Source organism: Mya arenaria, chromosome 14 (assembly GCF_026914265.1).
Source record: "Mya arenaria isolate MELC-2E11 chromosome 14, ASM2691426v1".
NCBI classification, from domain to species: Eukaryota; Metazoa; Mollusca; class Bivalvia; order Myida; family Myidae; genus Mya; species Mya arenaria.
In genome coordinates, this window is record NC_069135.1 from 8,493,272 (window position 1) to 8,512,762 (window position 19,491).

Consider the following 19,491-nt stretch of genomic DNA (forward strand, 5'->3'; position numbering starts at 1 on the left):
AAAATGCACTAGTGTCCATGCTATGGTCAAAGAAGTTTTAGAGATCAGACCTTTGACCCATATACTTCATGAATGTATGATTTGGTTTTGAAATAAAACAGCTGGAACATCATTTTGCCTTTGCATCATATCCATATATAAAAGGTTATTTTACCTAGTTATCTCAGTTATTAAAAAAACTTAAGTATTAAAATAACCGTGTCTTTGTTTTTGTGCCTTTTAAACTAGGCCCAAAAGTTGAAAAATCATCCCCCATGATCAAATGAAACTTGGTATAAATGTTGCCAAGGACAGAATGGTTCATTGTCAATTTGACGTCAAACATAAGTGGAACATACCCTATGCATGGCCCTTAGGAGCTAAACATTTGTGACCAGTTTTGTTTTAGAATTAATGCAATTAATTAATTAATGCAATGAATGAAGAACTTCTCCACAAATAGATGCCAACACATGTCTAGGTTTTAATCGATGCAATCAAGGGGAGTAACTCAGTATTAAGGCCAGAGTTATGGGACAACATATTTGAGTGTAATCATAGTCAACAGGTGTACTTCTTTTCAAGAAGATGATGCAGCTGTATACAATACAAAATGCAATAACCATTTTTTCCGTTATAATGGCATTTGATGCATTAACATTCTCTTGGCGTAAGTGACCCATCAACATGATATTGATCCAAGCTTGCAGGAACATGCTTTCTGTACGTCTGAATTGTTGTTTCAAAAATGAGAAAAAATAGGTTTTTATTAAGTTAATTGACCATCTGACCTTGACCTTGGGTATGACCTTATCGTTGATCCATTCAAATTGAACATGCATCCTGCATCTAAATGGCCCATCAAAACCAAAATCCTTCGGCTTTTTGCAGATAAGAGAGTTGGAGCTTCAGACCTGGAATCTTTGAACAGGAGTATTTGAACACCATTGAGCAACAAAGGATGTTTGAAAAACTTGTATGCCCCCCCATGGCAGCCAATTAGTCATTTCTTTGCTATATTACCCATCTGCTGGTCATGACCAACCTCTGTACCAAGTTCTGAGGACGGTTTTAATACTAATCACATGCATATTGGACAAGCTTTTTGTGTCCATGGTCACTATGACAGTGACTAGGCCTATAATAAAAGGGTGATAACTCTTGAATGACTGGAGTGATAAGGCTGGTTATCGAACATGTGTGTGATATTATGCCAAATTGCCAATACACATTCTGACAAAATTTGGTGATGATTGAACAAAGGCATCTAAAGAGTATTAGCAGACAGCATACTGGACAAAGAAACCCATGACCTTTCCACAAACCTTCATAGTAAGATTTAGTCTGCCATGTATGTAAATGATAGGTTTCATACACTTCAACAATCCATCATACGAGCAACCTGAATTCTACAAAAAAAAATATATAGATCCACAATCAATCGAGATATAGATCAATCATAAATGAATAATATTGCCCAACAAACATGGAAAAACAGGTCTCCTTGAACACTAAGGAATGATCATCTTATGTATATACCACTTCCTGTCCTTACTTCCGACCATCCATTCAGTTTCAGTGACAGCCCATATACTGGCATGCGACAATAAATCGATGTTAATTTTACAAATTTATTTCATAGTCATACAAACAACAATATTCAAATTATATAGATTACATTTAACATGCTTTAAAAATAGCAAATTAAATTATTAACATATTTATCACTTCTTGATGCATTTAAAATATTGTTTTATATAATTAACATTTGAAAAGAAACAGAGAACAGATTTCTGTGCAGTTAATAACCTGTAACATGAGCTCCAAACAATATCCCAAACAATTTTAAAATGGCTTCAAATAACAAGTTTTATTCTTAAATAATCTACACTGCAACATACACAAAACTCATTTATACTATAATACATGAAAACCTTTCAATGTTCCCAGAATAAGCCCCTGTCTGTGTTCAACCAGGACCTTCCAGGTTCCCAGAATGAGCCCCTGTCCCAGAATGAGCCCTGTCTGCGTTCTGCCAGGACCCTGTATGTTCATGCTACAGTAACAGTATTAACAATGGTAGCTGGACACACTACAAACTGCACTTGCCCAGCACAAGGTGCTGCAAGTCACACTTTCTATCAACAGAGACATGCGGCCAGCACTTTAGATGATACATAACCCTAGCAACACCATTAAGCTTGTGTCATTTGATAAGACACTTACATGAACTGATGAAGTGATGTACAAGCTCATATTAATATAATGAATATCACTTAGATGAATGGAAACAGGTAATTTCTTCTCTAAATCTTAAAGTAAGTCCTCTCCTAGAGAGAACATAATTATCCTAATGCTGCAGCACAGTGAGTGTACTGTAGGGGAGGTAATGTAGTCTATGTGTGGTTGCTGCTAGAGTTGTCCCCCTGTCATTGGTAATGGGGCTGGGTCATTCCAAATCCTACTGGCGGCTGGGGGGAGGTGGGGTCAGTAGAAGGCTTCTGGGGGAGCTGGCTAGGGTCCTCCACAAATTGGATGTTAGCTGGAATGATAGGAAGCCATCATTGGATTGTATTATATCAAACAGTAGAGATTGTGCTCAGTGCTGACTACTGTTAATGTGTACTGCCCATGCACATAGGCCTTGATATGACACATGCATTGCATAAAGAATAAAAAGACTCAAAAATAAATCTGATATAAGCAGTTTCCTTGCTTACAAGGCCAACTATCTAAGAGCAGATAAGTTAATAGTGATAATTAAACGAATGATATCTGAAAGTCAGAATTCATCACAAAAGGTTAAAAAAAGTATGACAATAATGTCTCTTTTCCTTTCCTTCATAAAACATTCATGCTAACACAATGTAACGTTGAATGTGTTATTTGTGTTGTTGATGTTTTCAAACAAACTACAAAATGAAACTACTAACAGCTCAACAGTAGTTCTAGCACTGCTTATGTTATTTAGGATCACCATCATCTACAGTCAATAGTCAATTTGTTCATTCATTTGACACAAATTCATTCAAGTTCAGTATAAATTGGTATAAACAATTGAAGTATTTTGAAATTCCAATGTGCTTAACATCACAAGAATGTCAGAACTGATGATGTATGTCTGGATTTTTATAGTAGCTTTAATGTAAAGCACTAGTGTCAAAAAATGAATGAACAAATGTTCCTTCAAATATATACAAATAGATAATACATAAATTATACTAACAAACAAATACATTATATTCAATGGTTCGAACATGTTTAGCTTCTTCATTTACATAATTATGAACTGGACAATTTGCAACTCAGCTTTTGACAAATTATTGTTTTATACTCAATTATAACATATCATGTTTGAACTGAAATGTGATAAAACATTATGAACACAATGTTTTGCTAACAATCAATGGTTTTATTCTTACACACCAGAATTTCAACACGTTTTATAAAGACAACAAAACATGTTATAGGTACCAGTATGTTATTTCATGATCAATGTCAGTGCTTATGGTTTACTTACATGGATCAAACTGACTGGCTGTGGCCCGGGTCATCAAAATGCCTATTCCTTCTATCATTGCTAATAATACACCACCTGGAAAATAATAAAAACAATAGAATCCTAATCTGCAGGTATGTATTACTATTCATACTAGTGATGCTCTTTGTTACATACTTCAACTTGTAATAATGTCCACTTCAAACTGAAATCACAGCAAGATGCCATTTGTGAACTTTCTGCCAAATGAAGTAGAGACCTCATTCATGACGTTTTTTGGCGACAACTTAAACCTTATCTTCATTATCTTGTTTATATGATTACATAACTGTTTCCAGTGTTAAATGTCTATTCACCTACCTATTGTTGCTGAAACTAAACATGCACCAACGCCATCTGCAAAACAAACAAGATGGTAGATGATAAAGTCACATACACTGTAAATATTATGAATGTGATATAATAACTAAATGAACACCCATAGATTCTTGAAGCTTTATAGAATATATCCTTGTAACTAAACATCAACATTAAAAATTCATTAACAACTCTGACAATGACTAAATTTGGATTTTAACAAAAAAATCTTTATTGTATAAATCATACCAGATTGTTTACAGTGTTACATCTCATGTGACATTTTGTGTAACAATGAACTGTACAAACTGTACAGTGAAAAAGCTCTCAACCCTTACTGTTTTTATGCATACTGTGAAATCATTAATGTTCGTGGGGCATTAAAGTTCGTGGTTTTCGTGGGTTTGGTGATCCACGAATTCAAGATCCCACGAAATATAAACCCTTTATTCACTTTTTCAATTGCCTTGTTACGTACATACTCTAGTATATTCTTTACAGAGGTCGCAGTATACAGTGTTAAAACCTGTCTCACTTTATAACTTACGATCATTATTCTGTTAATATATTATAACTGCCTTTAACAAATAATGAACCAAATCAATTAAAATTTAAATGTGTTTTATGCAGCAAATGACAGTTATAAGCACGTGTTTAAACGTGTGCTGTTAATGAAAATCTCCAAGTTTACAAGATGTGCGTGATGAGTGTCTGTACTCGATTTTTTTTATTTAATGAAATAATTTATCGATTACTAGTACATTGAAGGTTACTAGGCACCGAACGTGACAATATACGCACCTTTTCGGTGTTTTCACAGTTTGCTAAATAATTAATTGGCATTCAATGGCTCCCCCTATCTGTATTTATGATCAGGGTACATCTTCTTTTATTACCTTTATTCCCAATTAAATCGATAAGTGACATGGGTATATGCACTAATTGGCATGTCGTACCACATTAGCGAGTGTCATAAACCGAGTGACGTAGATGACGAAAATCACGGGCCAGCGCGTGGATATTATGCAGACGATCTAGGACGATCGCATCTTCGATTTTTTTTTCAAAAATGAAAATCCACGAATTCAAGTACCCACGAAATTGTTTTTTTCGGCAAACCACGAAATTTCATGCCCACGAACATTAATGATTTCACAGTATATGATTATTTGATTATTGTTAAGGCTCTGATTGTGTGTACACTTACTTCTTGCTGCCAGCACTCCTCCTGTGATGAAGCCACTGGCTATGGAGTTCCAGGGATCCTCCTTCTTACGAACATAAACCAGTGTGCACTCGGTGGCAGCGAAACAACACCCCCACACTGCAAAGTTACCTGAAATCAACCAGTGAATATTGATAATGTTACAACGTAAAAATCAGTTTTCATACAATCATTTTGTATGCAGGAAACACTGACTTGAGTGTGTACATCAGTGGTTATATGGTTTATTCCACAACAGAGTTAGACATTTTAAAACAAACTTAATCTTGTGTAAGTAACATCACTTGGGAAGGCAGTTTAAAAAATGGTGCAGTGCTTAGGTTAGGAATTCTGTACACTGTAACCATAAAATTAAATCCTCAGTCAAGTAAGATATTCATGATGTGTATAATAAATTACCTCCAGTGATTGGTGCCTTTAATTTCATGTTATTGATACTACCATATAGCTTCTTTCCCTGAAAATAAAATAATATAAACTCACATCAGATTTCTTTTTATTTCAGCTAACAATAGACCAGTTCATTCAAAACTGGTACCCAAATCATTGGAGTAAGAATTACCATCAAAACATGTTAACCCTTTTCGAAGCATTTCTGTCGTACAAGATTACAAGAAGCTTAAAGACTTTACTAGTAAACACAATACCAGTGCATGAACACAATGGTGATTTTGATATCTTTATCTTTGAGCGTACAAAATTGACATGTTCTCAAGGTTAAAGTGTTACTTTGGCAGCTTCCCGGTAGCCCTTGATGAGATGGAAGACACTGCCACCGATGGCCCCCATAGAGAAAGCCCCACCACAGTCATCCACTATACGCCAGGGGCTGTCAACATAAAAAAAGTATTATACAAGTTGCCACATTAAGGGAACACAAGTTTGAGCTGAACTAAAATTGATCATCAGCCAATGCATTTAGAGCTAGTACTGGAAGCGACAGAATGCAATACCAATCCCATAGCCCACATGAAATAAACTTTTGTTCAAAGACTAAAGGGGTTTAAGATTGGTTAAGGAGAACACTAGAATAATTTACATAAAATCATTAATGAGAGCTACTTTTAAACATGCCTAATAAAGGGAAAATATTTGCATTACATGCAAGAAAATTATCTGACTATTAGTTCAGTGGATGGTAAGGATAGTACGATATTTTAATAAAGGGCCATCAATCACCCTTAGGAAAATTACAAAATCAGGCCAAAATAGCTAATATAATGGCAAATATACATGTTTTCACATTTTTATGTGTACATTTTGCTGTGAAAGAGTCTTGTCAAGAATTTGCTTATTTTTCAAGAAAATCATTGTTTTTTATTCATGAACATACTGGGCAGTTGCCTAATTCCGGATTTGCCTAAATATTCGGAAATCGTTTAAAAAGCGTTTCGGCGACCGTGATCAATATAGAATGATCACAGTCTACGCAACTGACCTCCATAGCAACAGATACAACACAAAAGTGCAGCTATTCGAGGATAACCCCAAAATAAATACCTCTTAACTTTCGCTTTCCTAAATGTCAATATTAAGTCACGTGGGGGATGACGTCACACAGCGCGAGCTTTTATATTGAGGTTCGACAGGGTTATCTTTAAGCACTAGACCTACTATACGATGTTTATGACTTATCGTCAATCACGAAATACAATGCCAATTACATATAAAGAAAATAAATTGATGATATCATTGTTTTGTGTTGTGCAGCATTTGATATGAAAATGAAGCAAAAATGAAGCAGATTCGTACTTTCAAAATTATGCAAATTCGGACAAATTAGTAGTTCGGATACGCCGAAAATACACATACAAATACTTCAGAGAAGTATAAAATTTATATACAGGTTAAACATTTAATACATGATGTTCATTTAAGTAGCATTTAAATATTTGTTTATTGACTTGATTATGTTTACTTTGTTCTTTGAAAAAATCCGAATATTTAGGCACTGAATGCAGGTTTTTGGACGTCGTTTATGCCCTTATTTCGTACTGAATATTATATTATAGTAAATTGTTTTTTCTTTTATTCTTTTTCCATTTTGGTTGATACAGTACCCAGCATTTTTCTATTAAAATTTCATGCACTTATGTTCAGTAATTATGACAATATTTTAAGAAAACTTCAAAATGATCCGGAATTAGGCAACTGCCCAGTAATCTGCATTTATCAAATTGGGTAAAAATATAATTTTTGAGGAAACGGCCTTTAGAAAGCAAAATATTGCACTAAAAATATCACTGAATAGAGTTACCAATCTTGATTAATTAAATAGGTTGGATGGTTGGAAACACTTGTCTTAAGTTGCTATGCAATGCATGATGACATATTGACTTAAATGTGCTTACACAAGGTGAGTAGTATAGCTGTCATATTTTTGGAATAGTCGATGATAAAACTGGTTTGCAAGTAGATTATGCACAGGAATATGATCTATTACTTGGTCTGATGACAACAATTTGGTCACAAATAGCTATCATTATAGACCGAATGGGGTAAGGATACTTTTGATATATGTGTTCTCTTTTACACCACGATAGAAATCTGAACATACATGATATTTTGATAAGCTCTATCAAATACCTATACCATATAAATACCACACCCAACAAGTAATTTAATGAATGCAAAAGGCACGTTGACACCTAAACTTCAAATCCATATATATAGTACTAGTAGTAAAATAATCAAAGCTTAACCATTAAAAACTGTCAAGTATACAAATTCAAGACTTTTTTGGTTTCCACTTATTTTTGCACTAAAGTAGTTTGTTTTTAACTTGTAGAGTACTATCACCTACATATTTTATAGGCACAAATAACACAAAGGGAACAAATTGATGCATAGTTTTTGTCTATGAAGCCCTGCAGGGAAAAATAATGAAGGCAAGCTTCAAATCATGTTCTTTCTTCTGTTCAAGATTTCATCATGTGGCTTGCTCTTTCTAGTAAATATGCTCACTAACTAACTAAATTAAACTTAGACAGAGAATGGTTGATTTGTATCATTGAAAATACTTAAATCACCTCAAAACAAGTGTGATTGAGACGATGTAACCTGCAGGTATAAATGTTTGACATTCCCCACCCACTAAAATGTCGAAGATTGACCTCCATAAAACACTCGGTTTGTAGTGATTTTACACGTAACTGTCAGACAGAAAAAGTTTCCTTTGTAAAACTACACTACAAATACAATACATACAAATGGTATTCCATTCAATCTAGTTTTTAACATGAGAGAAAACAACAAACCAAGGATCACGTGCGTATTCTTCCATTTTCTGTTTCTTATGCAATTATGTAAGGAACGCTAAATAATTTCAACCCGTCGTTATCGGTACATAACACTCAATCGGAACACCTCGGCCAGTATCCAACAGTAATGCTCGTAGCTTGCCGGGTATGGCCGAGTTGTTACGATTGATATAGTTTTAGTCTCACATACAATCAAAGTTTTTTTTTATCAAAAAGTAACGAAGGGTACCAATCTATAAAAACTATGTGAGACAATCGGAACTCCTCGGCTAGTATCAAGATATGGCCTCGAAGCCTTCCGGAGATGGCCGAGTTGTTACGATTGTATGTGAGACTAAACTATGTCAAACGTAACAACTCGGAAACAATAACCGAGGAACTCCGAATGAATGTAAACGGTATGTCTAAAGAACAATATTAGGTTATTTTCGCGAAAATAAAATTTCTTGACTAAAATACGAAAACAAGGGTCTTCTGGGCCAAAAATATATCTTGTGAAATTTTGAAAAGTACGAAATTAAACGAATTTTCCACCAAAATGAAGGTTTTCACCAATCCGAAATTATGAGCAATACACTATATGGAAATACGGTTATTTCCTCTAACGGGGTCACTGGCACACCGGCGCCCCCCCCCCCCTTAAATCGTCCAAGTTTACTTTTTATTTCAATGTAGGAGAAGAAAAGTAATAAAATACGCCCAAAATGCACCATTTCGGACCAGATATTGTTAAAATGTTCATGGGGGAGTACTCCCAAGCCCCGCTGCAAACACTTTAATCAAAATAAATTTAGTTTCTAATTGAGGACCGCAAGTAAAAACAGCACGCCCCTACGTTACGCACCCTCCAAAGTCGAATCCTAGAGCAGCCTCTTATTTCCCGAAAGTATGTTGGATTTTTGGCGAAAAAAAGGCTATTTTTTTCATTTGAACATATGACAAACAAATAACTATAGTTGAAAGTGAATAGCCCATGAAGACACTGTTTACAGGGGCTGAACCATAATTTGACGTCAGAAGGTGTGTGCTTTAGCCTTCTTGGAGGCGTAACTTTTAGACTTGCACCTCTCCCTCAGAACCGAAATTTATTTGGTTTAAAGTGTTGGCACGGACCAATAAACCAGGTCCGTGATGTTCGCAAGGGAGTTAACTTAAGGGGTACTCCCATCAAGAAAAAATAACAGTTTTATGTCCTAAATGTTGCATAATGGGTCTATTTGATTAGTCTTTTCCTTCTATATTTAAATTAAAAGGAAACTTGAACGATTTGGGGGCGGGTTGGGGGCGGATATACCCCTGCCCCCGGATCCGCTACTGGTTTAAATTTAAATTTTCTTGATTATTGGGATATTCTAGCCAAACCAACTCGCATGGCAGTGAATAGAAAATTTGTTTGCATATTTTGGAAACCTACACCATATAAAGCAATAATTAACCCGATTGGTGGTGATTTTGCGTCCAATATAGACACCAAATTTTACCATAGCGACAATTTACATTAACTTGTGTGCTTTGATTATTGTGCAAAACTAACATTCATACCATGTTTTAGCTGTCATGGCGTAAAAAATGGCCGCCAAAACAAACAAAACTGACCAAAAGTAGGCTTTGTTTCAAAAACTTATAATCGAGTGTAAGTTATTTTAACCTTTATCGTGCATTTATACAATACCGAATGCATATAACATAACCAAGATGATATATAAACCAACATGGTGTCCAAGATGGCCGGCATAATAACTAGATCTTTGTGTAAATAAAACGTGCACAATTATTTTGTTTTGTTTCGAAAACCATGCCGAATTTTCAAGATTTTAAGATACAGTATATCATGTGGTTAATATTGAGAGCTTTAACACATACTTAAAACATATTGATCAGCGTGATAATTAAGATCTACTATTTTCAGCTGTATCGTTAATGTCCTTGTTGAATACAAAAGTGTTAAATTTCTTATGGAATTCTCCATTTGCGTTAATAGGTTGACAGAGATTAGCTCAATAATACCGCATTGACCAAAACTATACGTTTGAATATTCAAACAGCGTTTTGGACAAATTCAAGTTAAAAAAAACGTCCAAAACGGACTCCAGGGTGGCTGCCAAATTATCCCAAAATTTCTTTTCATATGTGTGCATCGACTGTGCTATTTGGTCAGAAATCAGTTAATAATATATTGTTTGTATTCTACAGATACTATTTCATATAACTACAGAGCATTTTAGACCATACGAAGTTCAACATTACGTCATAGTTGGCTACCAAAATATATGTGTAAACATAAACGTAGGTGTTTTCAATGATATAAGAACTGACACTAGTATAAGACTTCTATAATTATTTTACTTTAGATCCATTTCGTGATATTGAATGCGATGGTGTACGTTAGTTTACCAATATTTCCTTATTGACATAAATTATTCGTATTTATTCAAAAAACAAGATATATTCTAAACTAAAGTCAATATATGTATTATTTACGCTTCACATTTTGCTACGCATTTAGCACTATTTCGTAAGATTGTCGACGCGTTCTCTGAGGTGCGATCTACAACGACAAGTATCTTTACAAGTCCAACAATTGACGACACATTATAAAACTACTCCACGATAGATGACGTTGACTCCGGGGATTTCATCATAACATTGTCATAGCAGTAACGTAGCGCACGTACGTAAGTCCAAATTGTGCACGATTCGATACACTTTTTGGGTCCGGTGGCAGCTTTGTTATTCGGATATATTTCTAGTAGCAACATGTACAATCATAGGGAAGTTGTACCGTCGTACAGACAGCGTTATCGATATTAGAAATAGCCATAGTTGATCATTTATTGTAGGTTCTAATCATTAATTGTCGTAGTAGATTAAACTGGAGTCGCATCTGAACAGTAGATAAAACGCTTAGCATCGTATGAAACAACGTCTGATGCGTTGACATACGTAAAAGCGTTTTACATTTGTAATTATTCATACTGTATTGTGACAAAGAATCATGCATGCACAATTTACTACTGGAGACAACCGCTGTGAAAAATTCCGGGTCCTAATAGTTACCAGATTTATTTTACTTCTGGTCGGTTTGAACAAAAATAAATTTGTTACAGACACCTCTAAATTGAATAATTCAACAAATGTGTGGCCTTTACCGATCTATAATGACTCATATACAGAAGTGGTCAAGATTTATCTAAAAACCGTCAAGTATGGACCCGCGATTAGCTACGTATCACCATATTGTGCGAATCTAGGACCGAGTGTGACCCGAATCGTGACACTTAGACTAGCAATGGCCACGGTAATGGTCCCTATTATTCTTCCAAGAGAGTGCATATAACCTTCTACAAACATTTAGGTCAATAAATGCCTGTGTTAAATAGGCATAATAGACATAAGAGACGTGTTATGGGCTCAGAAAACGGCGACCATCTAGGTTTTTGTCTTGGTTACCATGGTAACCTGCATGATTCCAACTGTCCATCCTCACGTATAAGGAACTTCAGACATCCCATACTTCGCACCGAGCTGCTACATGAAGTTGGTTTCTATAATGTGCTGGTCATATATAGTTAGCGCAAGATATAGCCGTGGTTTATACGTTTGCTGTAGGGATGAACGTAACTTAATTACCATTTATCCGCCAATAAGTGCAAATGCTAGCAATATTCGTTCGGTGTGTTTCAGTATATCTTATGGGCTCGTCGACTACAATATATAGACTTCACCGTCTGCAAATAAAATAATAGTTATGCCAGTATTATTACGATGAAAAAAAAAATCAAAACGAGTACAGGACATAGAATGGACCATTGAGATACAACATCCCCAAGACATTGAATCCGAGAGAACAACACGTTGCCTGAATTCGTTCTTTGAGATAATCATACAAACAAGAGAGTACGTTACACTAATTCCAAAAATTTGACAAGAAAGCAGAGACTTTATGGAGAGCCATATTGATACTAATTTCTAGTGTTGGAACCTGTTATTTATCGTCTTATCTTGCAAAACATATTATAAAGCAATGATAGTTGATTAACGGCTGAGTCTTCCAATTAACACACATTTTTATTTAACTTTAAGCAAAGAAATAAAAAGTATTTATACAATTGGCTGCAGGCATACATGAGCTGACCGATATTGATGCTTTATTGTATCACCACCAAAGCAAAGATCTTAACTTAAGGCACTCGTGTTTACTGAGATGGAAGCGGCGCTAATAAAAAATTAGTAGTTGTTCTTCAACAAAACTTTTCTCATTTCTCCATGGTAACCCGTGATACATTGATCTTTCAGGATCGTCGCCATGATATTATTATGTACCAATATCACATAAACTAGACTAATGTTTTCGGATTTATCAAATTTATTAAATAACTGTTAAGATTATTTTGTGATTATTTTTCTAGGAAAGATGGAACAGATGACAGATTTGAAGTAAGTATACCATTTTCTCGTTTCAACTTCAGAATACATTAGCATGGTCTAATAAAACCCGTTCTCGAAACATTTTTCTTCTGCAAAAGCATTTAGAGGCTACGAACACTTCTAAAAGTACTGCATGAGTACTAATTAAGTTTCCAGCAACGAAAATCACACACCACGATACAAAATTCAAAAACAAATTTCAAAACAGTCAAATATAAAATGCCAACATTTGAATAAAACTACAAGTTATACGTAAGCGTTGTGTTTAATGATGGGAATAATTTCTTTATGATAACGTTAGAATAACAAAGGCCTTACATTTACGGACAGATAAAACAGAAATGCACTCTTTACCCCAAGTTGAAAAGATACAATTTGTATCATAAAAATAATAAATTTTGTCAATATTTATTTCTGATACCATCGTTGATCACAGGAGTTGACTGGTCTACATTGCATTCAGGTAGGCTCATTTTTTCCAAACATCTTTGTCCAATCATTTACATGATTAAAATGATTTCATATTTGAAACACAAATCATTGCCTTGCAGAGCTGAGAACCTGAAAAAGGGTGCAGTGCAGGTGAACAGCGATGACATAGTGGACCTCATACGACAGTCCAACATACTCGGCAAGATTGGTACAGGTAAATATAAAGGGTTAAGTGGGCACCTGAATGTTTCGACAGTGATTGCCCTAAATTGCATAGGATGGTAATCTTCCTCATGATGAGCGAATATCGAGGACAATCACAATAGGTAAACAAAGCCTTGTCCTTTACTTTTCGTCTGATTTCGTTAAACACAAGTTAGCTCTGTCCTTTTCGCCTGGTGTCGGTAAACACAACCTAGCCTTATCATTTTCGTCTGATTTCGGTAAATACAACCTTGCCATGTACGTCATTTTCGTCTGATTTCGGTAAATACAACCTTGCCATGTACGTCATTTTGTCTGATTTCGGTAAACACAACTAGCCACTGTCCTTTTCAGTTTATTTCGGCAAACACAAGTTAATCCTGTCCCTTTCAGTTGGTTTCGGCAGACACAAGCTAGCCCTGTCCCTTTCAGTTGATTTAAGTAGTATAGAACAAGTTAAATCGATTCTGGAGAACAATACAAATGTATGTTATTAATATATTTTGGTGATGCTCGCCAGGTTGTTGTCGCGGTGACCCTTTGACTAACAAGGGTAAGCGTATCCAGCTGTTCAAGATTCTCTGCCTCACCGTCATCCCGATCCTGGGGGTGTGGGGCTTCACCATGCACTCGCTCACTGTCAGCGTGGATACAAAGGGAGACATAGATACCGTATGTGTACATGGCGTTGTTCTTGTTGTTTTTATGGCCTAATTGTCGTTATGATCTCTTTTCTTCTTATAATATTTGTATATAAATATGGCACCTACACTCAACCCAAATTATTTAGAGTAAATACGACTGCTTAAGCGCAAGTCAATAATTTCAATCACGAGGGTTGCAGGTGACTTGTTCCATGTTGTCTAGGACAACATTCAATAAATAACTTACGGTTTAAGTGAGTAGCGTTGTAACTTTTCCATACCGTAGTTATAGAACGGTAACGCACTACCTCGTCGTAAAGGCAACATAAATACTGTGAATAAATGCGTCATATTATTACAGCTTAAAGTAAACGTTTAATGATGACTGTATTAAATTGGATCATAGCATGTAGCAAAAAGGCGCTTATCTAAATAGTAAATATGAAATTGACACGTGGTTCCATAGGTCTATTCTCCCCTACAGGCAAAGACGTCTATGGCAGTGGTGGTGATGCTGGGCCAGCTGATCCACCATATCCAGCGGGAGCGGGACATGAGCGTCCTCTACCTGAGCGACCTGGGGCCGGGAACCAAGACGTTCCTCCTGGCAGAGTACATGGCCACAGATGACGCCCTGCAGAAACTCACCATATGGCCACGTGGACTACAGGTAACGGTAGTCTGGCAGGGATACCAGGGTCGGATCCAGGACTTGGCATTCGAGGGACAGCAACTTGAGGGTGCAACTCTTGACATGCGCCATTCCCCAATTACCGAATGAAAGATCAGTTTTTGTATGGGAAGGGTATTTCGGAGATCCCCCTAATAACATTTGTGCTTTTTCGTTGTCTGAAATGGTGTATTTGTTATTTTATTTTAAAACAAAAATCCTATTAATGTTTATATAGCGGAACGGAAGCATGATTTCCTCTTACTCTTTTCAATGACAATATATCTAAAGACAAAAAGAATACTAGTAGTCTGTATTTTCTGAACCTACGTTAGTAGTGAAGTTTGAAAAGTTGTACATCCTGTTGTTATGTTTTCTTATATCTTAACGCTTTGTTTCTTGTTTGTACCAATGGTCAACTCATTTGGATATGTCTTTGATATACAATTACTACGAAATAACATGACTGGGAACATACGTATTCATCCAGAATGTATTTTATGATTTATCCCATTATAACAGAGCAACCCGCGTGAGGAGTTCCGGTCCAAGGCGAACTTGATGTCATTCATCACCCAGCATCGGGCCTCGCTCAATCCGAACAACGTGGACATCTTTGAGGAGATCAACTTCTACAGTTCCATTACCAAGGAGTTCCTGGAATGGTATGGCCTCTGATCTGATATTGGCATTTTGCAAAACTAACACTTGTTCTCATTTAGTTTGCAACCCACCTTTAAGAAGTTTATATCACAGCTGCACTCTCACAGATTGAACGTTTTGACAATTTTATTTTTTTGTCTTGGAACGAGCAATTTTTTGCGTACATATCTGCAAACCAGTGATAAAAGACTGCTGACAAACACAAGATAGCAGATTTTCATATTTCCGTTCCAAATTCGATGTTTTATGCGTTTTTCTTAAACCGTTAGTAACGGTTTAAGCCATCAAACGTTAATTTTATTATATTGAATAAAAGCATATATGCACAATGTATACCCGGTATAACGGGCGGGTACGGCAGGGGACGTACTCAATCATCAGCAGTACTGTATATGTTACCACCGTTTTCCAGGTTGGTGGAGAACATCAAGGGTTCCGGGTTCGGGTCTATCTGGAAGACGCTGGTGGCGTACCAGAAGATAACACGCTGTAAGGAGGACATCGGCGTGGAGCGGGCATACGGCGCCATGTTCTACGCCACTGGGCACTTCGAGAAGTGGACCGACTATGAGTTCTACAACGAGAAGATCCACGACTTCAAGTACAACTATAAAACAGCAGTCTTTTACTCGGACGCGGTTGTTCCACTGCATAGGGAGGAGGTGGAAGATATTCAAAGCACGGGCCTCAATATCACAGAAATCATTTTCGATTACCGCGATGAGATTCAAAACCACGTGCAGAATGAGTCGTACAAGTCTATCGAGAAGGCGAAGTGGTTTTTCGACAACATAACCATCTACTTGGACTCGCTGCTGCAGATCCAGCTCAAGGTCGCCGCAAGGATCTCGTCTGAGGTGGAGGTCGTCCTTTCAGAGGTCATCATCAAGGTAGGTAGAGAAAGTGAAGTTTTAAACTCAACCGTAGGACCGTCGTATAATATATCCAGTAACGATGTTGTACTTATGAAAAGGTATGAACATGTTTATTTATTTATATACAGATCTAACTGAAATACTTGGACTTGAGCAAAGCGCTTTTGCTTTTAGTGTTCCTCGATGATAAAATATAGTCCACTCTGATAAAAATCACACCCGTAGTTATGCCTTATGTGTAACGTTAAGCGGTCAAAAAGCGCTTATTACGCCAACGGTGATATTTCTTGTTCAGCGCAATATTTAGTTTTGTGTCTATGTAACTCATTTTAATAGTATCCTTTTCATACACAAACTTATTTAACTCGTCCAGGAAATACGTTAGTAAGCTTTCATCTGCGCATATAAATTTGTGATACACGTCTTCCTCGCTCCTACTCCAACAACGCACTGCCAAATAATACACGTGGAAACGCACTATTTTGTGGTGATTTCCATTATGTTACTATCAAAAACTACATTAATGGCTTTGAGTCGAAGCATTGTCATTACAGTCAATGGTGTACGCGTTGGTGGTGGTGTTGGTGGTTGTGTTGGTGGTTAACGCGTTGGTGGTGGTGTTATTGGCGAACACTTGGGTGTTCGCGTTGGTAGTGAATGCGTTAGTGTTGTTTTGGCAGTGTACGCATTGGTGTTGGCGGTGTAGGCGTTGGTGGTGGTGTTTGTAGTTAACGCATATGAGTTGAGTGATAATCATCGCTACGAGAACAGCTAGTAGTTACATGTAAATAAAAATCACTCACATGTATGCCATTGATCTTTAATACAGACAGCGGTGTACGCGTTGATGGTGGTGGTGGTGATCGCGATGTGCCCGGTGATCATGTTCGCAGCGAACGGACTATCTACGGACATCCAGCTGTACACGGTGACGCTGGTGGAGAAAACGAAGGAGCTCAATGTCGAGAAATACAAGACCGAGACGCTCCTCTACCAGATGGTTCCCAAGTCCGTGGCCGATAACCTTAAGAGCACCGGATCGGTACGTGCACAATGAAAGGCGAATGTTAATGGTTGCAGTAGCGCGATGGATGAGAACACGGAATGAGCTACAACTGTATTTGCAAACACCCTTACACATTTACATTACACTCATATTTTTAGGTGTTTTTTTGTGTTGATGTATTGGCTTTCACTAACATGAGGTTATGTTCGTAAAATAAACATATTGTCACATATTTTTTACCTAGATCGAGTCAGAATTCTTTAAGTCGGTGACGATATTTTTCTCGGACATCGCGGGCTTCCATCGGATTACTCTCACGGTGGCGCCCATGGAGCTCGTGCGAATCCTTAACAACCTGTACACCGCTATGGATAACGTCATCGACAACTTTGACGTTTACAAGGTCGAGACCATCAATGACTCGTACATGGTTGCGTCAGGTAAGACATGCAAAATATCGACAACTTATCATGCCACGGACTGCACAAATGATATATGCATTATGAAACATGTATGAGGTACATTTAAACTTCTCAAAACCATGAAATTGAGATCTACATGTATATCCAAAACCATATCCTAGCTTTGCCTGGCATGAACTTGGACGCTCGTGCCAAACACAACAAAATACTCGGAAATCACAGTGGGCGGATCCACATGCAATATGAACAAGATTGTCTTTCTCCAGGCTCCTGTTATATACGGCATTTGTATTCCAGGTTTGCCTAACAAGAACGGGGACCGCCATGCCCCGGAGATCGCAAACCTGGCCATGGACATTCTGAATATGATGAAGAACAAGACGTTTCCCTGCTCAAAACAGGTGAACGTCCGTCTCCGTATTGGCATCAACACGGGTAACTATTTTACATTGTAGAAGTATTATACAAAATGGAACTGTTTGGTCACATACAAGAAAATAGAGTCCATAAACCGTGAACATTAAATTTGCATACATAAATATATCGGCCATATTGTTCGGGTGTCTTAACGTTTCCAATTTTTTTAAATCAAACTTGCAAATGCTGCAAAGATGGATTTGTAGTACCTTGCTTATACGAGTTATGCTTTCGTGCCCAATGTATTAGACTCAATGATCAAAGACTCTTATGCCCCAAATCCTGTTTTCCAGGTTCGTGTATGGCTGGGATTGTGGGGAACATCATGCTACGGTACTGTTTGTTCGGTGACTCCATCAACACCGCGTCCCGAATGAAGACGCATGGATCACGTGAGTCATGCGCCCGACCATTTTTTGGCATTAGTAGTGTCTGAATTTTTTTCTCTCTATGACTTCCTTTTTTGTAAAAATTTGAATGAGCAGAATGAATAGATAAAACGAAAATAATCTTTCAGCAAACCGCATCCATATAAGCGAGAGCACGCAACTCGTTTTATCGAAGGTGGGCGGCTTTCGCATGAAGTTCCGAGGCACGCTAAATATAAAGGTAAGGCAATATCGAAGGACTTGGCCTCCTAACTTGGGCGTCACCGCTTTCTTTTGCATGAATAGTGCACCTATTGAATGACACATTTGAAATCAAACGATCGTTCAGCAAAACTGCCATGTTAAACAATTGTAATACGTTATCCGTGTTCGTTTTAAACATGTACTGATGCATCAGTAAGGCCATCGATGGTATCGTCATCATGACATGACACAGACGTCGACATCAGTGAAATAATGGTGTTGTTTATGCCGAAGATCAAGGCTATACTCGTCTTTTGTTATGTGTTATTTATACATGAGCGTTTCGTTAGAAAGCATGGGATTACTTTTATTTTTTTCCGTCTTAGGGTAAAGGCTTGATGAAGACATACTGGATCTACAACCGTTGGGAGGACGCTGATGAAATCATCGAGGCGGAAAAGGAGGAGTTGAACATCCCAGGGGAGTTGATGAACTACTCGGACGTCCGCCTGTGCGGCGCCAACACCGCCACCTACATAGACGCCGGCGACACGGGCGCAGTGTCTGATCGACGACCTATATGGCGGGAAGAGGATGTATATGTGGCTGGCTCCGGTGGGGACTACTAGCGGCCGCTTCTTTCGGTGGTACAGTTATCAGGCTTACGTAACGACTTGCTTTTTTATTCATTGAGTTAAGAGATTCGTGAAAGGGGTTCGTCCATCAAGGAACGTTGGCCCATAAAATATTCGGGTGATTGCAGCTAACGTGTGACGCGTAGAGCCACATGAGTTAATCAGTGTATTGTTGACGTGTCTTAATTATCAAGGTGTGTATT

The 19,491-nt window shown here is 37.3% G+C and overlaps 2 protein-coding genes across 2 annotated transcripts; one reads left to right on the forward strand and one right to left on the reverse strand.

Moving 5' to 3' along the window:
- Positions 1–1,596: 1,596 nt before the first annotated feature.
- Positions 1,597–8,455, reverse strand: LOC128217261 (mitochondrial import inner membrane translocase subunit Tim17-A-like). The gene is made up of 7 exons (XM_052924286.1): positions 8,318–8,455; positions 5,790–5,889; positions 5,460–5,517; positions 5,043–5,171; positions 3,839–3,874; positions 3,500–3,574; positions 1,597–2,521 (listed from the first exon to the last, which is right to left on the reverse strand). The coding sequence occupies exons 1-7, from the start codon at positions 8,341–8,343 to the stop codon at positions 2,409–2,411; spliced, it is 537 nt and encodes a 178-aa protein (XP_052780246.1). The 5' UTR covers positions 8,344–8,455; the 3' UTR covers positions 1,597–2,408.
- A 4,279-nt stretch (positions 8,456–12,734) lies between these two features.
- Positions 12,735–19,282, forward strand: LOC128217500 (uncharacterized). Its single transcript, XM_052924664.1, has 12 exons — positions 12,735–12,757; positions 13,300–13,394; positions 13,905–14,056; positions 14,513–14,698; positions 15,221–15,363; positions 15,774–16,251; positions 17,066–17,278; positions 17,487–17,682; positions 17,962–18,099; positions 18,375–18,473; positions 18,599–18,690; positions 19,040–19,282. The coding sequence occupies exons 1-12, from the start codon at positions 12,735–12,737 to the stop codon at positions 19,280–19,282; spliced, it is 2,058 nt and encodes a 685-aa protein (XP_052780624.1).
- The last annotated feature ends 209 nt before the right edge of the window (positions 19,283–19,491 follow it).